This window comes from Pygocentrus nattereri, chromosome 9 (genome assembly GCF_015220715.1).
Source record: "Pygocentrus nattereri isolate fPygNat1 chromosome 9, fPygNat1.pri, whole genome shotgun sequence".
NCBI classification, from domain to species: domain Eukaryota; kingdom Metazoa; phylum Chordata; class Actinopteri; order Characiformes; family Serrasalmidae; genus Pygocentrus; species Pygocentrus nattereri.
In genome coordinates this window covers 649,348-673,264 of record NC_051219.1, presented here as the reverse complement: position 1 = coordinate 673,264, position 23,917 = coordinate 649,348, and the positions used below count along the sequence as shown (strand labels likewise).

Sequence of the window (23,917 nt, the reverse complement as noted above, 5' to 3'; positions counted from 1 at the left end):
AATACAGAGTAATACAGACAATAAAACAGACAGTAAAACAGACAGTAATACAGACAGTAATACAGACAGTAAGACAGACAGTAATACAGAGTAATACAGGCAGTAATACAGACAGTAATACAGAGTAATACAGACAATAAAACAGACAGTAATACAGACAGTAAAACAGACAGTAATACAGACAGTAAGACAGACAGTAATACAGAGTAATACAGACGGTAAGACAGACAGTAATACAGACGGTAAGACAGACAGTAATACAGAGTAATACAGATGGTAATACAGACAGTAATACAGAGAGTAATAGAGACAGTAATACAGAGAGTAATACAGACGGTAAAACAGACAGTAATACAGACAGTAAAATCGACAGTAATACAGACAGTAATACAGACAGTAAAACAGACAGTAATACAGAGTAATACATACAGTAATACAGACAGTAATACAGACAGTAAAACAGACAGTAAAACAGACAGTAATACAGACAGTAAAACAGACAGTAAAACAGACAGTAATACAGAGAGTAATACAGACAGTAATACAGACAGTAAAACACATAGTACTACAGACAGTAAAACAGACAGTCTTACAGACAGTAAAACAGACAGTAATGCAGACATTAATACAGACAGTAAATCAGACAGTAATACAGACAGTAATACAGACAGTAAAACAGACAGTAATACAGAGTAATACAGGCAGTAATACAGACAGTAATACAGAGTAATACAGACAATATAACAGACAGTAATACAGACAGTAAAACAGACAGTAATACAGACAGTAAGACAGACAGTAATACAGAGTAATACAGACGGTAAGACAGACAGTAATACAGACGGTAAGACAGACAGTAATACAGAGTAATACAGACGGTAATACAGACAGTAATACAGAGAGTAATAGAGACAGTAATACAGAGAGTAATACAGATGGTAATACAGACGGTAAAACAGACAGTAATACAGACAGTAAAATGGACAGTAATACAGACAGTAAAACAGACAGTAATACAGAGTAATACAGACAGTAAAACAGACAGTAATACAGAGTAATACAGACAGTAATACAGACAGTAATACAGAGTAATACAGACAGTAATACAGACAGTAAAACAGACAGTAATATAGACAGTAATACAGACAGTAATAAAGATAGTAATTAATCTGTAATACATGGTGTAATTGAACAGTAATACAGTAATTCAGACAGTCGGTGAGCTGCTGCTGCTGCTGGAGGAGGATGAGGAGGAGGATCTGTGCAGGAAACCTGCTGTTTGGTGATAAAGGCTGTGGAGCCTGTTTAAAGCTGCGGTGGAGAAACAGAAACAGAAGCTCCAGAGCAGCTCAGCAGAACCTTCAGCAGAGAAACGTGAGTCTGAACATCCTGATCTCTTTACTGTTATAATAATAATAATAAGAAGAAGAAGAAGAAGAACATTCATTAAAAATAATAATAATAACTCAAATCAGTTGAAGTATCCAGGTGAAGTGAGAATATGGAAGTTTAAAAGTGAACGTATGTTAAATGTTATTGTTTAAAAACCTCTTTGTTTAATAAATGATGCTGTTTTCCTGGAATGTAAATTAGTTTGACTGCATCAGGAAATGTTCCACTGCAGTTCAGCTGATCTGGACTCAGAAATACTGTTTATAAACATACTGAACTAATGAATGTAGACATTTGGACTAAAAACCCTACAGTACAAACGGTTCCCCGGCATTCTGGAAGTCTACCTAACCCCAAGCCCTAACCCCAAACCCTAACCCCAAGCCCTAACCCCAAGCCCTAACCCCAAACCCTAACCCCAAGCCCTAACCCCAAACCCTAACCCCAAGCCCTAACCCCAAACCCTAACCCCAAGCCCTAACCCCAAACCCTAACCCCAAGCCCTAACCCCAAGCCCTAACCCCAAGCCCTAACCCCAAACCCTAACCCCAAGCCCTAACCCCAAACCCTAACCCTAACCCCAAGCCCTAACACCAAACCCTAACCCCAAACCCTAACCTAAACCATAATCTCAATGTTTTTGATGATTATCACCAGAAACTTTATTAATAATGTAAATATCTGTAGATCATCATTATATCTAATTTTACACTTAAACTTTATAGTTTCTCAGTTGCATCAAGCTTATCTGTTAAAAATCTTGGTGTCATGATGGACGCTGATCTGTCCTTCGATGCACATATAACTAATATCACTAGAACAGCCTTCCTGCATCTCCACAATATCGCTAAATTAAGAAATGCATGATTTCTACAGGACGCAGAAAAGCTAGTTCATGCTTTTATTACTTTTTTTTTATTTAAAAAAAAAAAATATTATGTCCTGCTGTCTGGATGTCCCAGCAAAAGCCTCAACAAGCTTCAGCTGGTCCAGAACGCTGCAGCCAGAGTCTCACAAGAACCAGAAAGTTCGACCATATCAGCCCAGTTTTATCAGCCCTGCACTGGTTACCAGTTAAATTTCACACTGATTATAAAATCCTATTACTGACCTATAAAGCTCTAAACGGACTCGCCCCTCAGTACCTGAGTGACCTTCTCTCCCACTATGAACCATCACGCCTACTTAGATCACAAGGTGCTGCTCACTACTGGTACCTAGAACTAATAAAGCTCCATCAGGGGCGGAGCTTCTCATACAGAGCCCCCCAGCTCTGGAATAATCTTCCTGTTAATGTTCGGGACTCAGACTCAGCCTCAGTCTTTAAGTCTAGGCTAAAAACTCACTTGTATAGTGGAGCCTTGGGTGATTAGTCTCCCTGTCAGATCTGGACCTGCTGGCGTCTCTGCTGCTCTGTTTTACTGTAATCTGTGGTCAGCCACTCTTTACAGAACTGACTCTGTGGTCAGTCACTCTTTACAGAACTGACACTGTGGTCAGTCACTCTTTACAGAACTGACTCTGTGGTCAGTCACTCTCTACAGAACTGACTCTGTGGTCAGTCACTCTTTACAGAACGGAACCTGTGGTCAGTCACTCTCTACAGAACTGACTCTGTGGTCAGTCACTCTTTACAGAACTGACTCTGTGGTCAGTCACTCTCTACAGAACTGACTCTGTGGTCAGTCACTCTCTACAGAACTGACTCTGTGGTCAGCCACTCTTTACAGAACTGACTCTGTGGTCAGCCACTCTTTACAGAACTGACTCTGTGGTCAGTCACTCTCTACAGAACTGACTCTGTGGTCAGTCACTCTTTACAGAACTGACTCTGTGGTCAGCCACTCGCTACAGAACTGACTCTGTGGTCAGTCACTCTTTACAGAACTGACTCTGTGGTCAGTCACTCTTTATAGAACTGACTCTGTGGTCAGCCACTCTTTACAGAACTGACTCTGTGGTCAGCCACTCTCTACAGAACTGACGCTGTGGTCAGCCACTCTCTACAGAACTGACTCTGTGGTCAGCCACTCTCTACAGAACTGACTCTGTGGTCAGCCACTCTTTACAGAACTGACTCTGTGGTCAGCCACTCTCTACAGAACTGACTCTGTGGTCAGTCACTCTTTACAGAACTGACTCTGTGGTCAGCCACTCGCTACAGAACTGACTCTGTGGTCAGTCACTCTTTACAGAACTGACTCTGTGGTCAGTCACTCTTTATAGAACTGACTCTGTGGTCAGCCACTCTTTACAGAACTGACTCTGTGGTCAGCCACTCTCTACAGAACTGACGCTGTGGTCAGCCACTCTCTACAGAACTGACTCTGTGGTCAGCCACTCTTTACAGAACTGACTCTGTGGTCAGCCACTCTCTACAGAACTGACTCTGGTCAGCCACTCTCTACAGAACTGATCTGTGGTCAGTCACTCTTTACAGAACTGACTCTGTGGTCAGTCACTCTCTACAGAACTGACTCTGTGGTCAGTCACTCTTTACAGAACTGACTCTGTTTTCTTTCTTTGCCGAGTTGATCAGCTGCCCATTCTGAGCGTCTGATGCTGCTGCCTCTTCTGCCTTGGTCGGGTGTCCACTGCTCACCAGCCTTCTGGACCAGCGTGACCACCACTGAGCTTCTTGCTGTACAGCGCTGTGCAGTCCTCACCCTCAGATGCTGCTTCTGCTGCCGGTACTAATCATAAACTAATTAACCGCTGTCCACCTGTTTTTCCTGCTAACCCTATAACACTTTATACTAACGCTGTTTGCTGTCCGGTGTCGACCAGAGGAAGATGGGTTTCCTTTCTGAGTCTTGGTTCCTCTCAGGGTTCCTTCAACCTGTTCTTAGGGAGTTTTTCCTTGCCATTGTCGCGGCTGGTGACGCTCATGGCGGCTCGGACCTGTATTTTTCTTTCTGTAATGCTGATGTTCCTGTAAAGCTGCTTTGTGACAGCACCTGCTGTAAAAAGCGCTAAATAAATAAACTTCGCTTGCTTATATCGGTCCGCTGGCTTGATAAGGTCAGCCCCTCTTTGACTGTTTGCCACTGCCGGTCCCCCCCTTGGACCACCCAGACTACTGTCCTGCATACAAGCTCCCCATAGAGATTATAAATGCACAGAGACTTTTATTTTAGAAATAATGACGGCCTGAAATAAATCATAAATTTATAGAAATAAATGAAATTTACACACAGAGTAAAGAGCGACAGGCGTTTTCAGACTATGACAGTGGAGATATGAGACTTTGAGCTGAAAGCAGTGAAATGGAGCTGCTGACGCTGATCTGGATTAAACTCATGTACAAAGCAGAACTAAACAAGGGAAGGAAGGAAAATCAGGAAACTGGACTGACTGGAAAATGAGTGATGATAAGTGGAATTTTGTCTATGACTCTGCTGAACCGCCGGTGAGCCACCCGGAAAACACCAGGGGACCACCGGCTCTGCCTTCAGTGGGCCGGCAGTGGCCAACTGTCCTCTTACTATCAGGGAAAGTGTGACTTTATATTTGGTAAAAAGAAACTGAGCCAAATACTTCACAGTAATCCATTATAACAGCTTTATTGTAGCAGATTGATGTAATAAGGCTTTTATATGCAGAGGATCTTTCATACACACTGGTTCTTCATACCAACACTAGATGATAAAGCTGAAGGCGTCCGGAGACCCGAACACCTCAGACAGGCTTTTACAGAAACACGTACCAAAAAATCAACTCGTGTTAAAATGAAAAGGAAGAATTAAAGTGAAAGTGACTTTAATGACATCAGAACAGAAGCATCTCAGTCTGAAGGTCAGGATCTCTAACATTCGTGATCTGTTGTGGTCAGGATGCTGCTCCTCCTCAGTCTCTTCCTCCTGGTTCCTCCGTGCCTGGCGGTGATGTCCAGCGGTTGCCAAAGCGACAGGAACTCTGACGACAGGCCGCGGGTCAGCTGCGTTAATCAGAGTCTGACCGCAGTGCCTGATGGGATCGACGCAGGGACGGAGGTGTTGGTTCTTTCCCAAAACGAGTTCACCTCGCTGTCCTGGGCCGCCTACAGCGCGTACGCACAGCTGCACGAGCTGGACTTGAGCCAGAACCACATCAGGGTCATCGACCCGTCAGGTGAGACCCGGGGGAGCTTTAACCCCTTAAAGCCCAGCCTTATTACACACTGAGGCTTATAATGCAGTAACTACAGGGACTTTAGTGCAAATTGGCTGAGCTATTGTTAGATTATAGAAGTGTGTAATAAAATGTGTAATAAAGCTTTGGGCTGCCGGCCTTTTAATGGGTTAATAAAGGCGGTTGTGGAGGTGTAAATGAGCAGGAAGTTATTAATGTTTTATTATACATCCATTTTATATTACTTTACTGTTTAAATAATTATATATCTACATCATTACATACAATTAGTGATACTGTTTCTCCTGTAGTTAATTATGTTTATATTTGGTTTATATAACAACAAAGTTGAGCCTGCACTTCCAAAAACAACAACTTTATATCAGTTTATATCACAATACCTACATTTAGAGTCGGTTATTCATTCAGCCTAACGAGAAACTGTAGAACAGACTCGGTTTATATCACAATACCTACATTTAGAGTCGGTTATTCATTCAGCCTAATGAGAAACTGTAGAACAGACTCGGTTTATATCACAATACCTACATTTAGAGTCGGTTATTCATTCAGCCTAACGAGAAACTGTAGAATGGACTCTGTTTATATCACAATACCTACATTTAGAGTCGGTTATTCATTCAGCCTAATGAGAAACTGTAGAACAGACTCGGTTTATATCACAATACCTACATTTAGAGTCGGTTATTCATTCAGTCTAATGAGAAACTGTAGAACGGACTCGGTTTATATCACAATACCTACATTTAGAGTCGGTTATTCATTCAGCCTAATGAGAAACTGTAGAACAGACTCGGTTTATATCACAATACCTACATTTAGAGCCGGTTATTCATTCAGCCCAACGAGAAACTGTAGAACAGACTCGGTTTATATCACAATACCTACATTTAGAGTCGGTTATTCATTCAGCCTAACGAGAAACTGTACAACGGACTCGGTTTATATCACAATACCTACATTTAGAGCCGGTTATTCATTCAGTCTAATGAGAAACTGTAGAACGGACTCAGTTTATATCACAATACCTACATTTAGAGTCGGTTATTCGTTCAGTCTAATGAGAAACTGTAGAACGGACTCGGTTTATTTCACAATACCTACATTTAGAGCCGGTTATTCATTCGGTCTAATGAGAAACTGTAGAACGGACTCAGTTTATATCACAATACCTACATTTAGAGTCGGTTATTCATTCAGTCTAATGAGAAACTGTAGAACGGACTCGGTTTATATCACAATACCTATATTTAGAGTTGGTTATTCATTCAGCCTAATGAGAAACTGTAGAACAGACTCGGTTTATATCACAATACCTACATTTAGAGTCGGTTATTCATTCAGCCTAATGAGAAACTGTAGAACAGACTCGGTTTATATCACAATACCTACATTTAGAGTCGGTTATTCATTCAGCCTAATGAGAAACTGTAGAACAGACTGGGTTTATATCACAATACCTACATTTAGAGTCGGTTATTCATTCAGCCTAATGAGAAACTGTAGAACGGACTCGGTTTATATCACAATACCTACATTTAGAGTCGGTTATTCATTCAGCCTAATGAGAAACTGTAGAACAGACTCGGTTTATATCACAATACCTACATTTAGAGTCGGTTATTCATTCAGCCTAATGAGAAACTGTAGAACAGACTGGGTTTATATCACAATACCTACATTTAGAGTCGGTTATTCATTCAGTCTAATGAGAAACTGTAGAATGGACTCGGTTTATATCACAATACCTATATTTAGAGTTGGTTATTCATTCAGCCTAATGAGAAACTGTAGAACAGACTCGGTTTATATCACAATACCTACATTTAGAGTCGGTTATTCATTCAGCCTAACGAGAAACTGTACAACGGACTCGGTTTATATCACAATACCTACATTTAGAGCCGGTTATTCATTCAGTCTAATGAGAAACTGTAGAACGGACTCAGTTTATATCACAATACCTACATTTAGAGTCGGTTATTCATTCAGTCTAATGAGAAACTGTAGAACAGACTCGGTTTATATCACAATACCTACATTTAGAGTCGGTTATTCATTCAGCCTAATGAGAAACTGTAGAACAGACTCGGTTTATATCACAATACCTACATTTAGAGTCGGTTATTCATTCAGCCTAATGAGAAACTGTAGAACAGACTGGGTTTATATCACAATACCTACATTTAGAGTCGGTTATTCATTCAGCCTAATGAGAAACTGTAGAACGGACTCGGTTTATATCACAATACCTACATTTAGAGTCGGTTATTCATTCAGCCTAATGAGAAACTGTAGAACAGACTCGGTTTATATCACAATACCTACATTTAGAGTCGGTTATTCATTCAGCCTAATGAGAAACTGTAGAACAGACTGGGTTTATATCACAATACCTACATTTAGAGTCGGTTATTCATTCAGTCTAATGAGAAACTGTAGAATGGACTCGGTTTATATCACAATACCTATATTTAGAGTTGGTTATTCATTCAGCCTAATGAGAAACTGTAGAATGGACTCGGTTTATATCACAATACCTATATTTAGAGTTGGTTATTCATTCAGCCTAATGAGAAACTGTAGAACAGACTCGGTTTATATCACAATACCTACATTTAGAGTCGGTTATTCATTCAGCCTAACGAGAAACTGTACAACGGACTCAGTTTATATCACAATACCTACATTTAGAGCCGGTTATTCATTCAGTCTAATGAGAAACTGTAGAACGGACTCAGTTTATATCACAATACCTACATTTAGAGCCGGTTATTCATTCAGTCTAATGAGAAACTGTAGAACGGACTCAGTTTATATCACAATACCTACATTTAGAGTCGGTTATTCATTCAGTCTAATGAGAAACTGTAGAACGGACTCGGTTTATATCACAATACCTACATTTAGAGTTGGTTATTCATTCAGCCTAATGAGAAACTGTAGAACAGACTCGGTTTATATCACAATACCTACATTTAGAGTCGGTTATTCATTCAGCCTAATGAGAAACTGTAGAACAGACTGGGTTTATATCACAATACCTACATTTAGAGTCGGTTATTCATTCAGCCTAATGAGAAACTGTAGAACGGACTCGGTTTATATCACAATACCTACATTTAGAGTCGGTTATTCATTCAGCCTAATGAGAAACTGTAGAATGGACTCAGTTTATATCACAATACCTATATTTAGAGTTGGTTATTCATTCAGCCTAATGAGAAACTGTAGAACAGACTCGGTTTATATCACAATACCTACATTTAGAGTCGGTTATTCATTCAGCCTAACGAGAAACTGTACAACGGACTCGGTTTATATCACAATACCTACATTTAGAGCCGGTTATTCATTCAGTCTAATGAGAAACTGTAGAACGGACTCAGTTTATATCACAATACCTACATTTAGAGTCGGTTATTCGTTCAGTCTAATGAGAAACTGTAGAACAGACTCGGTTTATATCAGAATACCTACATTTAGAGCCGGTTATTTATTCAGCCTAGTGTCTTTGTAAATTCCTGATTGTTACTGAATCCCCTGGCTGGTCTCTCTCAGGTCCAGTACTGGAGAAGCTCAGTGTGCTGCGGTTGTCCAGTAACAGCCTGGAGGGTTTGGGTGGCCGAGTGTTCCGCTTTGCTCCTGCGCTGATGGAGGTGTATCTGGATGGAAACTTTCTCCGCACCCTTCATGATGCCACCTTTGGTGATCTTCCACAGTTAGAGGTCATTGAACTCTCTAGGAACCAGCTACCAGCACTGCCCCGTCGCCTGCTGGAGTCTGTAACCTCCACTGGCCTCAAGACCTTTGACCTAGAAGATAATTGTGTTCAGCACTTGCCTGATGAGTTCTTCTCCTCCAAGCCTGAACTGCCTTATGTCTTCTTGTCCAAGAACCGCTGGGTTTGCAGTTGCCAGGTGGGCTACCTGGAGAAATACCTGAATGATCAGGCACACAATGTGTATATACATGGCAATCGCACCATGGACCTGAAGGGCAGCGTTGAGAATGTACCAGAGAGTGTGGTGTGTTTCGAGCCACCATTTATGAAAGGGATGGTCATCATGAACCTAGAGGAAGACCAATACTGCAGCACAAATGTACCAACACCTCCACTGCAGTCCTATGAAATGGCCCCTACATTCAGTCAAACAACATTAGCACCTGAACCCACAACCTCAAAAATGATACCAACAACCACTGAGCCAGGCATCACAACACAGTCACCCATGGTTACCCCAACCACGAGCTCCAAGATCAATCAGCCAACAACCACAACGGATACCATTTCAATCCCACAAACAGCCTCAACGAGCACTACACCTGCAAGTAGCCACTCTCTGCCAGCCTCCACCATGTCTAGTATCTGGACCAGATTTGAATTCTGGACTGTCCAGCATTTTTGGACTGAGGTCTGGTCTCAATGGATCTCAGAGTCCAGGTCATTCAACAACACCAAAAGAACTGAACTCTATTCCACAGCCTCTACAAGCCATGATAAGAATTCTACAGCACTTCCTACATCTACTCTTGATCCAGGAAACCTTTTGGTCCACTTGCCCTGGACATCTCCAGAGCCTGCTACACCTGAACCCCAATCAACATCCTCTACCGACCATCCAAGGACCTCTAGATCACCCCATACCTCTGTTCCTGGTCTAGAAACCTTGACTTCCTTCGACCATGCCTCAGGTGAATCCAGATCAGAGTCCAGCTGCATGGTGCCATGGTGCTGGTGGCTGTTTGCTGGCTTTTTGCCACTTTGCATTCTCTCAGCGCTCTGCTCCTGCATGCTCTTCCTCTGGATCCTCATCACCTACCTCTCCCTGTACCGGCCAATCCAAAGGAAACTCTGGAAGCAGGGTGGAGGAGTGACCCTGCTGACCTTCCGAAACACTCTGGATAGTGTGGGAGGGGGGGGGCTGGGGAGCGAGACTGTGAAGTTCTTAGCTCCAGAGAACATACCCATAGAGAGCCAGGCAGTGTTCCGCTCGGTTCTGTTCATCGAGAAAGGAGACGAGGAGGTAGAGGAGAATGGAAGGAGAGAGGGAGCGAGGGACAAGGATAGAGGAGATACAGCGGCTAGAATAGAACTGGTGCCAGCAGTGGAGGAGGAAAGGACGGAGGTGACAATACGGAGGGAGAAAGAAGGAGGGAGAGAAGTGACAGACAGAAAGGAGATGTTCAGGAAGACACTGTACAGGGTGATAAGCAGAGAGGAAGAGATAGAGGGATGGAGGGAGGTGGAGGAGAGCTGGGGGATGCCGGAGAGAAGGATGACTGAGAGGAGGAAGACGCGGTACAGCCTAGTCCTAAGGGAGGAGAATGGCAGTGTGGAGGACATGGGAGGAGGGCAGGAGTGGTTGGTAGGAGAGTGGGAGATGGGGGGAGGAAGACAGATGAAGGAGGGAAGCTGGGGGTCTCTGATTAGGAGGATACAGGGCGGGGCTTCCTTCGCCCCGCCCACACCGGTGGCAGGGTCGCAAACCAACACACCTGAGGGTGGTGGGGCTACAGCAGATGGAGAAGCGTCTACATCCAGGGGAGGTGGGACTGCACAGTGAGGAAGGATGGGCTACATCTGAAGGAGGTGTGGCTTAACATGAAGAGGTGGGGTTATATCTAAGGGAGGCGGGTTACAGCTGAAGGGGTGGGGCTACACATGTGGAAAGAAGATGGGATAAAAACCGGCCAACCGAGGCGGTACTATTGTTGATCGAGAAGGCGTGGGGCTAAAAATGTGGGTGGGCCTAATTTCTAAGGGAGGTGGATTACAGCTGTAGTGGTGGGGCTAAGCATGGGGAGGGGCTATATGTATGGGAGATGGGTTACAGTGAAAGGGGGTGGGGCTTTATATGTGGAAGGCAAATGGGGTTTTACCTAAAAAGAGGTGGTATAGCACCTGATGGGGGCGGGACTACATCTAAAGGGGTGGCGCTACATCTGTGGAAGGGAGGTGGGTGTTTACCTAAAGGGGCGGGGCTGCATCATTGTTAGTGAGTGAGTACAGAAGCAGCTTGTTGACGATTATCCTAAAGACCAGCTCATAACAGTGAATTAAACCCACAGGCAGGGGCATGTCTGGGTGGGCGGAGCTTTTTCTCCATTGCTTGTATTTCAGCCTCTGTTCAGGTTCTGTGAAGGTTCTCTGAGCTCGTTCCCCCAGCATGGCGCTCTCATGCCGTGTTTGACTGTCAGCGCTCAGAGACGTATCTCTGCAGAACAGTAAGGCGTGGGTTTCCTGCTGCAGGCCTGGGAGCTCGGGGGGTATCTGTGGCTCATGACTGATACCAGGATTCAGGAAATGTTCCAGAGCAGCAAAGAAACCAAGCCTTTGAAGCACTGCCTGCATCCCATATATACACACAGGCAAACCAGCCCGAAACTATCCTCAAAGTAACCGTTACAAGGTTCTGCTGCCTCCTGGTGGTGTCTAATAGTCCGTAGTGGTGTCCTGTGTTTTCCTGAGGGTTGATATCACAGCATTTAGGACTCTGATGGAATCTAAATGTGTCAATTAGGCCAATCCCCATTAGAAAGCATCTTAATCCTAATGGTTTTAATGGTCTTTTTCTGCAGGGAACGTGTTGTTATTTGTCTTTAGTGCGTAATAAACAGTGAATAACTCGGAGGAACGAATTTGGGCCTTACACGTGTAGCTGCTGTGCCTCCCTCTGTCCAGCAGGTGTCACTGATGGGCACCGCGTTTGAAATCCGCAGTTAATGGACTCTTAGCGCGGGTCTGTTTCGGTTTTATCCAGAAATCTTTTTATAAGCATCGTTATTTTTTCCTGGTATAATCTTTGCTCCTGCTGTGCTGTTTACCTGCTCTTTTCCTTTGTAGCACCAACATAAAGAAATAAAATGAAGATTAAACTCAATAAGAAGCTTCACAGAGTGTCATTTTTGCCCTCACTAGAGCTTCACAATGTTAGAGTATAAAACTAAACAGAGTATAAAACTAAAAACACTAAAATAGTTAAATCCTCCGAAACCGCAGCAATTTCTAAAAAATCCACTTGCTGTTCCTTCGGAGTCCTGAGCGAGGAAGCTGCCCGCACACGTGCCTGTTTGGAAAGAACCCGTAATGTGAATTTAAGGAGAAATAAACACTCAAGCATGGCTGATGTTGTGCTGACATCAAAGACACAACGATTTAAATGAACGTCTGTCTTGAGTATTTATCTTTGTTTACTGTAAAGTAGAGCATTATTCACAGGCAAAGGCGAACATGGGCATCACCGTCCAATAAGCGAACTAGTGCCCTAGCTAGAGCGCCTAGCGAGGGAGCAGAGGGCGCTCGGGACACGCGCCACACCCGGGAGACGTAGCGAGTGCACTAGGGCGCTTATTAGAACACAGCGCTTCCTCCGCCTCTCGGCTGCTGCTGGATCAAGACGGAAGGTAAATAACTCGCAAAATACTCGAATATTCTTCACTTTTCTCTCTACAGAAAGTCTTTAACTCTATAAACCGCGGCTCCCCGGTAAGAGCGCCTTTAGAGCGGCCGGAGAGCCGTTTGTGCGCTGCAGCTTGTGCTCGGGAGCTGTTTATCGCTCATTCACAGTGAAATAAATGGGTTTTTATCGTCATTTTAAAGCTTTGCGAAGCGACACGAAGCCGAAGGTACAGAAGCGAACGGTCTCGGCGGGTGGAGAACAGAGGTGGTGCTCCTGCTGCGAGGAGGACGAGGCCAGCTCCCGATTCGACTTCCCCGGTCCGCCTTAAACGGTGCAGCACTACAGCAGTAAGTCAGCGGCTGTAGTTGCCATTTAAGGTGGGCCGGAGAATCGAGACCTGTTCGGGGAGAATTTTGGTCTAAAACGCCGAAGCTCCAAAATGAGGCATGTGGTGCAGTAAGACAGGCCAGCAGAATGAAGGATCTCGCTTTACCCGCTGATGTATTCTGTTAAAATGACCATGTTAGGGTTCTAAGGGCTCCCTGATGTTCCCCCTCTGTCCTGCAGATGACTGTCCATAATCTGTACATATTTGACCGCAACGGAACCTGTCTGCACTACAGCGAGTGGAACCGTAAGAAGCAGGCGGGGATCTCCAAAGAGGAGGTGAGAACCTGCACAGAATGAACACAGAGAACCTCCTTACGCCCCGTCATACACACTAGGCTCGGTTCTGGATTAAACTGGCACTTCCTGTATATTTACTGGTCTGTAATGACAGTCAGACCCCGTTTACACCCCGTCGTCTGATCTGAATTAGAATCCAAGTTCGGTTTTAGCACTTGGTCTGTAATGACAGTCAGACCCCGTTTACACCCGGTCGTCTGGTCTGAATTAGAATCCAAGTTTGGTTTTAGCACTTGGTCTGTAATGACAGTCAGACCCCGTTTACACCCCGTCGTCTGATCTGAATTAGAATCCAGATTCGGTTTTAGCACTTGGTCTGTAATGACAGTCAGACCCCGTTTACACCCCGTCGTCTGATCTGAATTAGAATCCAGATTCGGTTTTAGCACTTGGTCTGTAATGACAGTCAGACCCCGTTTACACCCGGTCGTCTGGTCTGAATTAGAATCCAAGTTTGGTTTTAGCACTTGGTCTGTAATGACAGTCAGACCCCGTTTACACCCCGTCGTCTGATCTGAATTAGAATCCAGATTCGGTTTTAGCACTTGGTCTGTAATGACAGTCAGACCCCGTTTACACCCGGTCGTCTGATCTGAATTAGAATCCAAGTTCGGTTTTAGCACTTGGTCTGTAATGACAGTCAGACCCCGTTTACACCCCGTCGTCTGATCTGAATTAGAATCCAGATTCGGTTTTAGCACTTGGTCTGTAATGACAGTCAGACCCCGTTTACACCCGGTCGTCTGATCTGAATTAGAATCCAAGTTCGGTTTTAGCACTTGGTCTGTAATGACAGTCAGACCCCGTTTACACCCCGTCGTCTGGTCTGAATTAGAATCCAAGTTCGGTTTTAGCACTTGGTCTTTAATGACAGTCAGACCCCGTTTACACCCCGTCGTCTGGTCTGAATTAGAATCCAAGTTCGGTTTTAGCACTTGGTCTTTAATGACAGTCAGACCCCATTTACACCCCGTCGTCTGATCTGAATTAGAATCCAAGTTCGGTTTTAGCAGTGGACAGCCCTGTCGGCAACCTTCTGGTCATGAGGCTGACCTCCAGCCCATGACTCCTTGTAAAGTATGTTCATCTGCATTTTAATGTAGAAAAAGTGCTACTTATATAACCTTTTTTATTAATAATAATAATAATAAGTTTTCAGTGCTGGTAATTTCCCAGGTCTTGCCAGTCTGACTGTGATTTTGGCTCCAGCTTACTTTCAAACCGAACCAGTTCCAGTTTAATCGTCATGATCATAAAAGCAGCAAACTGGTAGTGAAGGAACCGAAACAGAACCGCTGATAAAGCAGCAATAAAGCTGCATTTATGGGAAGCTTAGCGGAGAGTACAGTGTAACAGGCCTGGCCCTGTAAGGCTGTGTTCACATCAGTGGACTGAAGTGACGCAGATCAGATGGTTTGCTTTAGTGTGGACAGACAGATGTCATCTTCTCAAATCAGGTGCGAGCCACTTTCATACGTGGTCCTAGATTGGAGAACCAGTAAGCTGGTAAACAGTGAAGACACCTCTCAACTTTTTCCTCCTTCGTCTCGCTCTAATGATGATCAGCTGAGAGCTGATCAGAGTGAATGACCCCGGGGGACGGTCAGCATATTAGCCGTGTTAGCTGGAGATGCTGAAACGGCTCACTAGCGATAAACTAGAATAAGCGTCAAAAAGCTAAACGCACACACCCCAGTGGGGACACGGGGTCGTCGGGGTCCGTAGCACCACTGTAGACCTTTTACACCACCACCGGTTCCAGTGAAGAGCACCTGCTCCCCGCTGAGCTCTCGCTCGCTCAGATACCGACAGCTTGGAGGGAGGAAATGAAAACCGTTCCACTGAAAGCGGCTGAAGCAGCGACTTTACACCACAAACTGCATTCAGTGTAACGTCAGTCAGCGGCGCGTCTTTTACTCCGTATGACAAACTTTATCCCTTCGTTAAGTTCACAAACTCGTTTTCATCATCAGCTGGCAAACCACTGAAACTGAGACGAGGCTGTTCAAAGACTCTCGGACACTCCAGCGAGCTGTTCACGCTCAACTCGTCACCGGTGCTGTTGTTACTGCAACGAGAACTTCCGGCAGGAAAAATGTGGAAATGGGAAAAGGGCCTGTTAAGGCTTCCCAACGAACAAGTGTTAATCCGAGTCGGTCCAGGCAGCAACTGACCAACACCCTCAACTCTTAAACTCTACCCTGACCAAGGAGGGGTCATCACCTGGCTCCTCCCCGCTCCTCCTAGTGAGTTACCTAGTGATTTGTGCGCCATTACCTGCAGATTCCATGAGCACTTTGAACACCTTTATTTCCAAGCCTTACAATGTTACTCTGATTGTCTTTCACACTTTTATTCACGTCAGCATTTCAAAGCGAGGAAGTAACGTATTTAAAAATGATTACAGGCCAGGGTCACAGTTAGGTCCAGGCCTTTGAGCTTCACTTTATCTGTTATTTTAATTGTGTTTTTACAGCTGAGTCTCCCTGCCTGGGTGCTTCTCCTCGTCAAAGGCATCTTCAAACAGGACCTGTGTGTCTGTCCAGGTCAGGGGCCCTGATGAGTGTTGGGAAGATCAGGTCTGAGTGAGGAGCAGAGCTGAGGCCTGTACTGTGTTAAACCCAGAGAAGTAACGGCTGCTGTTCTGTGTTTGTGTTCAGGAGTTTAAGCTGATGTACGGGATGCTGTTCTCCATCCGCTCCTTCGTCAGCAAGATGTCTCCACTTGACATGTATCCTCCAGCCCTGTGACTGTGGGGGGGGAGCTTTACTCAAGCGTAGGGGGGGCTTTACTCAAGTTAAATTTAAAAAGAGTGATTAAAGATGATGATGATGTCATAAAAGGCTGCTGTCCAATCAGCTTGGCCTTACTGTGCAGGTTATAAGGTCACTGTACGCTGGTTTTCTATTACGGGTCTAAGTTTGTCTTTGTCGTAAACTACAGAAGTCCGGAGAGGCTGTGAGGTACATACAACTCTCCGAATTGATTCAGAGATCATGAAAATGAATTATCTTGTGATGACAAGATAACAAAAGTTGTTTTCCCAAGATCACAGCTTATTTATCTGGTGATTTCAAGATTGTCGAGTTATGTCGAGAAAGCAACTTCTGCTATCTTGAGATCATGATAAAAATAAGTTTTGACCTCGAGAAAATTTCTGATAATGATGCATAATTGTGATTTTGAGAAAACAGCTTTTGATAAGACAAGTAAGTTGTGATCTTGAGAAAGCAACTTTCGTTATCTTGACATCACAAATAAGTCATGATTTCATGACTCTCTGGACCCCCATAGAAAAGAAGAAAAGAGTACAAGCTCTCCGTAGCTGTCAGTACATGTCTTTTCTGCTGCAGCTCATTGGAAAGTTTTTCAGAGGAATCCGGGCACAGTTACGGTTTCTAGACTATGAAGGACCAAGTGGGTGAACCAGTTTACTACAGCGCCACCCTGAGGCAGAGCAGAGCTGCAGCTCTAGTTAGTTAAAACCACCAGAGACAGAAGCTGATTGTGGCTTTGAGTCTGGTTTTCAGCGTAACTTCATAAGTTTATTATCAGGAACCCCCTGAATTTTGAGACGCTGCACTGCAGCCTTTGCTGTTGGTAACGGGACGTGTTCTGAGCTGAACACTGTGTTGGCTGTATGCTTGTGTTCGTTTCCTTGACTCTGTTTCAGGAAGGACGGGTTTATCGCCTTCCAGACGAGTCGGTACAAACTTCACTATTATGAGACCCCCACGGGCATTAAGCTGGTGATGAACACTGACCTGGGGGTCCCGAACTGCAGGGACATTCTACACCAGCTCTACAGCACGGTCAGTCCGAGTGTGTGTGAGTGTGTGTGAGTGTGTGTGAGTGTGTGTGAGTGTCAGACTGCTGAGACGTCCTGCAAACCTGCAGTGAAACTTGACGCTAACGCTGCTGTTATTCCTTGGTATCTGGTGTGGACCAGAAGAGGATGGGTTCCCTTTTGGGGTCTTGGTTCCTCTCACTGTCTGTGTTTGCATGCAGGGATTTTCTCCAATCTGATTGAGTACAGATTCTGACTGAGGTGTTTATTCTCACTCTACTCAACAATCACGCAATGCGTAGAGAACCGCTTAGTGTAAACGTTACCATGACAGTGAACATCCCGTGAGGTCCAGTCAGAGTGAGATGAGCAGCAGTGAGCAGTGCTTGTGTTTTTAACTGCTTTAAAATGACGTCAGACTCAGGAAAACGTCCTTCACATGTCCTTATTAGAGAAGGCCGAGAGGAAGACGTCGTGCTCTGAGACGCATAAGCTGGACGTCCGTCCCACCGCCGTCTTTTAAAGATCAGAGCATGAACTTCGTCTCCTCTGCAGACCAGTTTCTGCTCCGCCGTGTTGAACGGTATAAACTCTCACTGTGACGCGACGCACATGCAGAACGGACTGAAACTTTCCGATAGGGAATGTAATCGGATACAGGTGCTTACACGGAAATTATTCTTCTGTTTAATGGATTATTTACAGGATTGCCCACCTTGTTCAGTCAGATAGAAACTGTATTTCGAATGGCCTCAATCAGACTAGACTATTCCGACTGAGGTGTTTACACACAAACATTCTATTCTGATTGAGCTATTAGTTGGATTATTAATGGATTATTAGGCTGCATGTAAACATGGCTAGTGCTTTTTCCTCTTGGTCTTAGGGAGTTTTTCCTGCCATTGCCTCCACTGGTGACACTCATGGGCAATTAGACCCAGAATATTCTGTAAAGCTGCCTTGTAACAGCGGCTGCTGTAAAAACAACTATATAAATAAACTTTGACCTGATTTGAGCTGAAAATAAGATACACCAATTTTCCAACATGGAGACAGCATTCAGGCTGCTTACCAAGCCATGTTATAATGCTTAGTTATTGCTTACCAAGTGTTATAGTACCTGCTCTGCTCTGTGTGGGGGTGTGTGTTTATTTACAGGTGTATGTGGAGTACATAGTGAAGAACCCGCTGTGCATGCTGGGAGAGACCCTGCAGAGCGAACTGTTCTCCAGCAGGCTGGATTCCTTCATCAGAGCGCTGCCCTTCTTCAGCGTCCGTGCAGCCTGAGGACCACTGCTACCACCGGGGGGCGCCTGTCTGTTTGTATTGTGTAAAATATTGTTCATATTTATTGCTTTTTTTCCTGTGCAGTCTGATTCCTCCAGCTGTCCAATGAGGTGCCTGTTCCTCCACTCTAATTTAAATATTCATGAGTAACCACGTTCAGACTGTCTGATTTGTTGCTGTTGTTCGGATTCAGGCTGTTTGATCTGAGGACGGACTGGAGCGAAGCTGCTTTTAACACAGTTCTAATGGTTAAGGACTGAATGTGATCATACTGCCATGTTCTGTGATTATGATTTGTATTTCGGTGAATTAAAATCTTTAACATGATCAGTTCTGCTTTTATTCTGACTGAAGTTATTTTTTATTTAAATTAAACACATCACCAAACGGTAGTGGTTTAGGTTAGGGTCATAATCAGTGATTGCACCGTTTAAGGCCAGTTTAATCCCCCAGATAGCTGGTAGGTGGTTACTTTGGATCTCTGGTACATGCTTAAAAAAGATGGTTCTTCATCGGTTCTTTTAATAACGAAAGTGATTCTATATAGAATCATGAACACTCAGAACTCTTTCATGATGAAAGCCTTTTTCAGATTGTTGGAGAATGTGCTGTAGATGTGCGTAAGGGTCCTTCTGTTGTTATGTCAAGCTTGAAATAATAGAAGAACTCTTCTCTTTGCTAAAGAACCATTTTTAAAAAGATGACACTATTTAAGGGGGTTGCTATTGTATACTAGGTAGATACTAAGGTGTTCCTAGCTGGTTGATAGGGTGTTGGAAAAAGCTTCTATGGTGTCTCTGGTGGTTGCTAGGCCACTTTTGTGGTATTCCAGGTGGTTGCTGTAATATGTGGTTCCTAGAGTGTTGCTGGGTGGTTGCTGCAGTATATGGTTCCTGGGGTGTTGCTGGGTTGTTACTGTAGTATACAGTTCCTAGGGTATTACAGGGTGGATGCGGTAGTATACAGTTCCTAGGGTATTACAGGGTGGGTGCTGTAGTATACCTTTCCTAGGGTATTACAGGGTGGGTGCTGTAGTATACCTTTCCTAGGGTATTACAGGGTGGGTGCTGTAGTATACAGTTCCTAGGGTGTTGCAGTGTGGTTGCTGTAGTATATAGTTCCTAGAGTGTTGCTGGGTTGTTGCTGTAGTATATGGTTCCTAAGGTGTTGCTAGATGGTTGCAGTAGTATATGGTTCCTAGGGTGTTGCTGGGTGGTTGCTGCAGTTCATGGTTCCTAGGGTGTTGCTAGGTGGTAGCTGTACTATACGGCTCCTAGGGTGTTGCTGGCTCGTTGCTGTAGTATACAGTTCCTATTATGTTGCTGGGTGGTAGCTGTACTATACCATTCCCAGGGTTTTGCTGGTTCATTGCTGTAGTATACAGTTCCTAAGGTGTTGCTGGGTGGTTGCTGTAGTATATGGTTCCTAGGGTGTTGCTGTAGTGTACAGTTCCTAGGGTGTTGCTGGATGGTTGCTGTAGTATATGGTTCTTAGGGTGTTGCTGTAGTATACAGTTCCTAAGGTGTTGCTGGGTGGTTGCTGTAGTATATGGTTCCTAGGGTGTTGCTGGGTGGTAGCTGTAGTATATGGTTCCTAGGGTGTTGCTGGGTGGTTGCTGTAGTATATGGTTCCTAGGGTGTTGCTGGGTTGTTGCTGTAGTATATGGTTCCTAAGGTGTTGCTAGATGTTTGCAGTAGTATATGGTTCCTAGGGTGTTGCTGGGTGGTTGCTGCAGTTCATGGTTCCTAGGGTGTTGCTAGGTGGTAGCTGTACTATACGGCTCCTAGGGTGTTGCTGGGTGGTAGCTGTACTATACGGCTCCTAGGGTGTTGCTGGCTCGTTGCTGTAGTATACAGTTCCTATGATGTTGCTGGGTGGTAGCTGTACTATACCATTCCCAGGGTTTTGCTGGTTCATTGCTGTAGTATACAGTTCCTAAGGTGTTGCTGGGTGGTTGCTGTAGTATATGGTTCCTAGGGTGTTGCTGTAGTATACAGTTCCTAAGGTGTTGCTGGGTGGTTGCTGTAGTATATGGTTCCTAGGGTGTTGCTGGATGGTTGCTGTAGTATATGGTTCCTAGGGTGTTGCTGGATGGTTGCTGTAGTATACAGTTCCTAGGGTGTTGCTGGGTGGTTGCTGTAGTATATGGTTCCTAGGGTGTTGCTGTAGTATACAGTTCCTAGGGTGTTGCTGGATGGTTGCTGTAGTATACAGTTCCTAGGGTGATGCTGGATGGTTGCTGTAGTATATGGTTCCTAGGGTGTTGCTGGATGGTTGCTGTAGTATACAGTTCCTAGGGTGTTGCTGGATGGTTGCTGTAGTATATGGTTCCTAGGGTGTTGCTGTAGTATACAGTTCCTAAGGTGTTGCTGGGTGGTTGCTGTAGTATATGGTTCCTAGGGTGTTGCTGTAGTATACAGTTCCTAGGGTGTTGCTGGATGGTTGCTGTAGTATACAGTTCCTAGGGTGATGCTGGATGGTTGCTGTAGTATATGGTTCCTAGGGTGTTGCTGTAGTATACAGTTCCTAAGGTGTTGCTGGGTGGTTGCTGTAGTATATGGTTCCTAGGGTGTTGCTGGGTGGTTGCTGTAGTATATGGTTCCTAGGGTGTTGCTGGGTGGTTGCTGTAGTATATGGTTCCTAGGGTGTTGCTGTAGTATACAGTTCCTAAGGTGTTGCTGGGTGGTTGCTGTAGTATATGGTTCCTAGTGTGTTGCTGGGTGGTAGCTGTAGTATACAGTTCCTAAGGTGTTGCTGGGTTGTTGCTGTAGTATATGGTTCCTAAGGTGTTGCTAGATGCTTGCAGTAGTATATGGTTCCTAGGGTGTTGCTGGGTGGTTGCTGCAGTTCATGGTTCCTAGGGTGTTGCTAGGTGGTAGCTGTACTATACGGCTCCTAGGGTGTTGCTGGGTGGTAGCTGTACTATACGGCTCCTAGGGTGTTGCTGGCTCGTTGCTGTAGTATACAGTTCCTATGATGTTGCTGGGTGGTAGCTGTACTATACCATTCCCAGGGTTTTGCTGGTTCATTGCTGTAGTATACAGTTCCTAAGGTGTTGCTGGGTGGTTGCTGTAGTATATGGTTCCTAGGGTGTTGCTGTAGTATACAGTTCCTAAGGTGTTGCTGGGTGGTTGCTGTAGTATATGGTTCCTAGGGTGTTGCTGGATGGTTGCTGTAGTATATGGTTCCTAGGGTGTTGCTGGATGGTTGCTGTAGTATATGGTTCCTAGGGTGTTGCTGGATGGTTGCTGTAGTATACAGTTCCTAGGGTGTTGCTGGATGGTTGCTGTAGTATATGGTTCCTAGGGTGTTGCTGTAGTATACAGTTCCTAAGGTGTTGCTGGGTGGTTGCTGTAGTATATGGTTCCTAGGGTGTTGCTATAGTATACAGTTCCTAGGGTGTTGCTGGATGGTTGCTGTAGTATACAGTTCCTAGGGTGATGCTGGATGGTTGCTGTAGTATATGGTTCCTAGGGTGTTGCTGGGTGGTAGCTGTACTATACGGTTCCTAGGGTGTTGCTGGCTCGTTGCTGTAGTATACAGTTCCTAACGTGTTGCTGGATGGTTGCTGTAGTATATGGTTCCTAGGGTGTTGCAGTAGTATACAGTTCCTAGGGTGTTGCTGGATGGTTGCTGTAGTATACAGTTCCTAGGGTGTTGCTGGATGGTTGCTGTAGTATATGGTTCCTAGGGTGTTGCTAGGTGGTAGCTGTACTATATGGTTCCTAGGGTGTTGCTGGCTCGTTGCTGTAGTATACAGTTCCTAACGTGTTGCTGGATGGTTGCTGTAGTAAACGGTTCCTAGGGTGTTGCTGGGTGGTTATTCAGTGTTCCAGTTGGTTGCTAGGGAGTCGCGTATATTCTGGTGGTCATAAGAGGGGTGTCCAAACTGTTGGCCGCAAAGTTTCGCATTCCTTTGAGGAAGAATACAAGCTTCAATTGTTATGCTGAAATTGTATGTACAAACCATAAGATATATCAAGTCCACTGTTCCCGATCAGCCAATGATCCTGGAGTTGATGCCGTTATCTTCAAGTCTGCCTGAGAAAAATCAGAAACAAAATATTAATATACGAGTAATAACGGTGTGGTGCTTAGTCTCAGAAGCCAGTATTAAATCGCAGTGTGTGTAGAGATGATGCGTTAGGTAACTGATCCGTGTGTGTAATAATATCTAATCTTTTATTAATGACCTGTTTATACACACACATCACCTCTGACTGGTCACTGCGCTGGTCAGATTATTCACTCTTTAATTTATAAAAATGTAATCTGTCAGTTTGCATGAATCACCGTGGCAACTATTATGTAAGAGGGCGTGTTCTGCGTCCAGCTGTGGCCAATGTAGAGCAGACTGACCAATCAGAAGGCAGAGCCGGACCCAAACAGGGCGGCTGTAATCCGGAACAGCAGGAATATTTGGGATTAGGACAGGAATGTGGGATTACCCTCATATCAGGCTCAATCACGAGTCCCACAGCAGACTGTGTATGACCTCAGGTTACGTAACTCAGGAGAGAGTCGGAGCTGGACAGTGGTCATTGTACACCAGCACTGACTCTGTTACCGTGACAACTGAGTTGCTGTTTATTTAAACGTGTTTAACAGTGAGGCAGGTGATAGTCAGTGATGGTATTAAAGTCCTGAGTTTGGTTAATGAAGACTGTGTTAATTAGCTGACGAGCTGAATCAGGCCTGTCTAATGAGGCACTGAGCTGAAGTCTGCAGAGCTTTGACCCGCAAGGACTGGAGTATAATGTGAATTAAAGCGCAGGAGAAATGAAGGACTGATTTAAGAATAGTTCAAATAAATGGATGAATTAGATTGGAGTGTGAACGACTGAATCATAGTTTAAGTGAATGGATGTATGAAATGAAATGAATGGGTTAAATAAATTAATCAGAATACAGTTTAAACAAAGATGATCATGAAATGTTTGTTTGAATTGACAATGAATTCTAACACAAATGGATGAGTGAAAATGAATGGATGAATGAACTGTTTGCAGCGAGTTGGTTAACTAATTGCTTCTATCGGGCAACTGATGCAGTTTAAATAAATGATTGATTTAAATGTTTAAGTGGATGAAATGCAATATAGATTGAATCAATTGACAGTCTAGTTCCAGGTCGTTGTTGATGCTCCGAGTGTAAATCAGTCACACGTCCTCCACAGAGACCCTCCCTGCTGCACGCTGTTTATTCGCCGAGTTTAACAGGTCGAGGGATG

At 44.4% G+C, this 23,917-nt stretch overlaps 2 protein-coding genes across 4 annotated transcripts; both read left to right on the top strand.

Annotated features, from left to right (window-relative positions):
* Positions 1-1,323: 1,323 nt before the first annotated feature.
* Positions 1,324-12,407, top strand: LOC108415025 (platelet glycoprotein Ib alpha chain). The gene is made up of 3 exons (XM_017687977.2): positions 1,324-1,374; positions 5,225-5,502; positions 9,085-12,407. Exons 2-3 carry the CDS (start codon positions 5,226-5,228, stop codon positions 11,088-11,090), a joined length of 2,283 nt encoding a protein of 760 aa, XP_017543466.1. The 5' UTR covers positions 1,324-1,374; position 5,225; the 3' UTR covers positions 11,091-12,407.
* A 388-nt stretch (positions 12,408-12,795) lies between these two features.
* Positions 12,796-19,017, top strand: trappc1 (trafficking protein particle complex 1). 3 transcript variants are annotated; one of them, XM_017687974.2, is made up of 5 exons: positions 12,796-12,930; positions 13,494-13,592; positions 16,274-16,344; positions 17,287-17,425; positions 18,559-19,017. In XM_017687974.2, exons 2-5 carry the CDS (start codon positions 13,494-13,496, stop codon positions 18,685-18,687), a joined length of 438 nt encoding a protein of 145 aa, XP_017543463.1. In that variant the 5' UTR covers positions 12,796-12,930; the 3' UTR covers positions 18,688-19,017. The 3 variants fall into 3 exon arrangements, with proteins under 3 accessions (XP_017543463.1, XP_017543464.1, XP_017543465.1); XM_017687975.2 differs by lacking the exon at positions 12,796-12,930 and adding an exon at positions 12,999-13,273; XM_017687976.2 differs by lacking the exon at positions 12,796-12,930 and adding an exon at positions 12,999-13,370.
* The last annotated feature ends 4,900 nt before the right edge of the window (positions 19,018-23,917 follow it).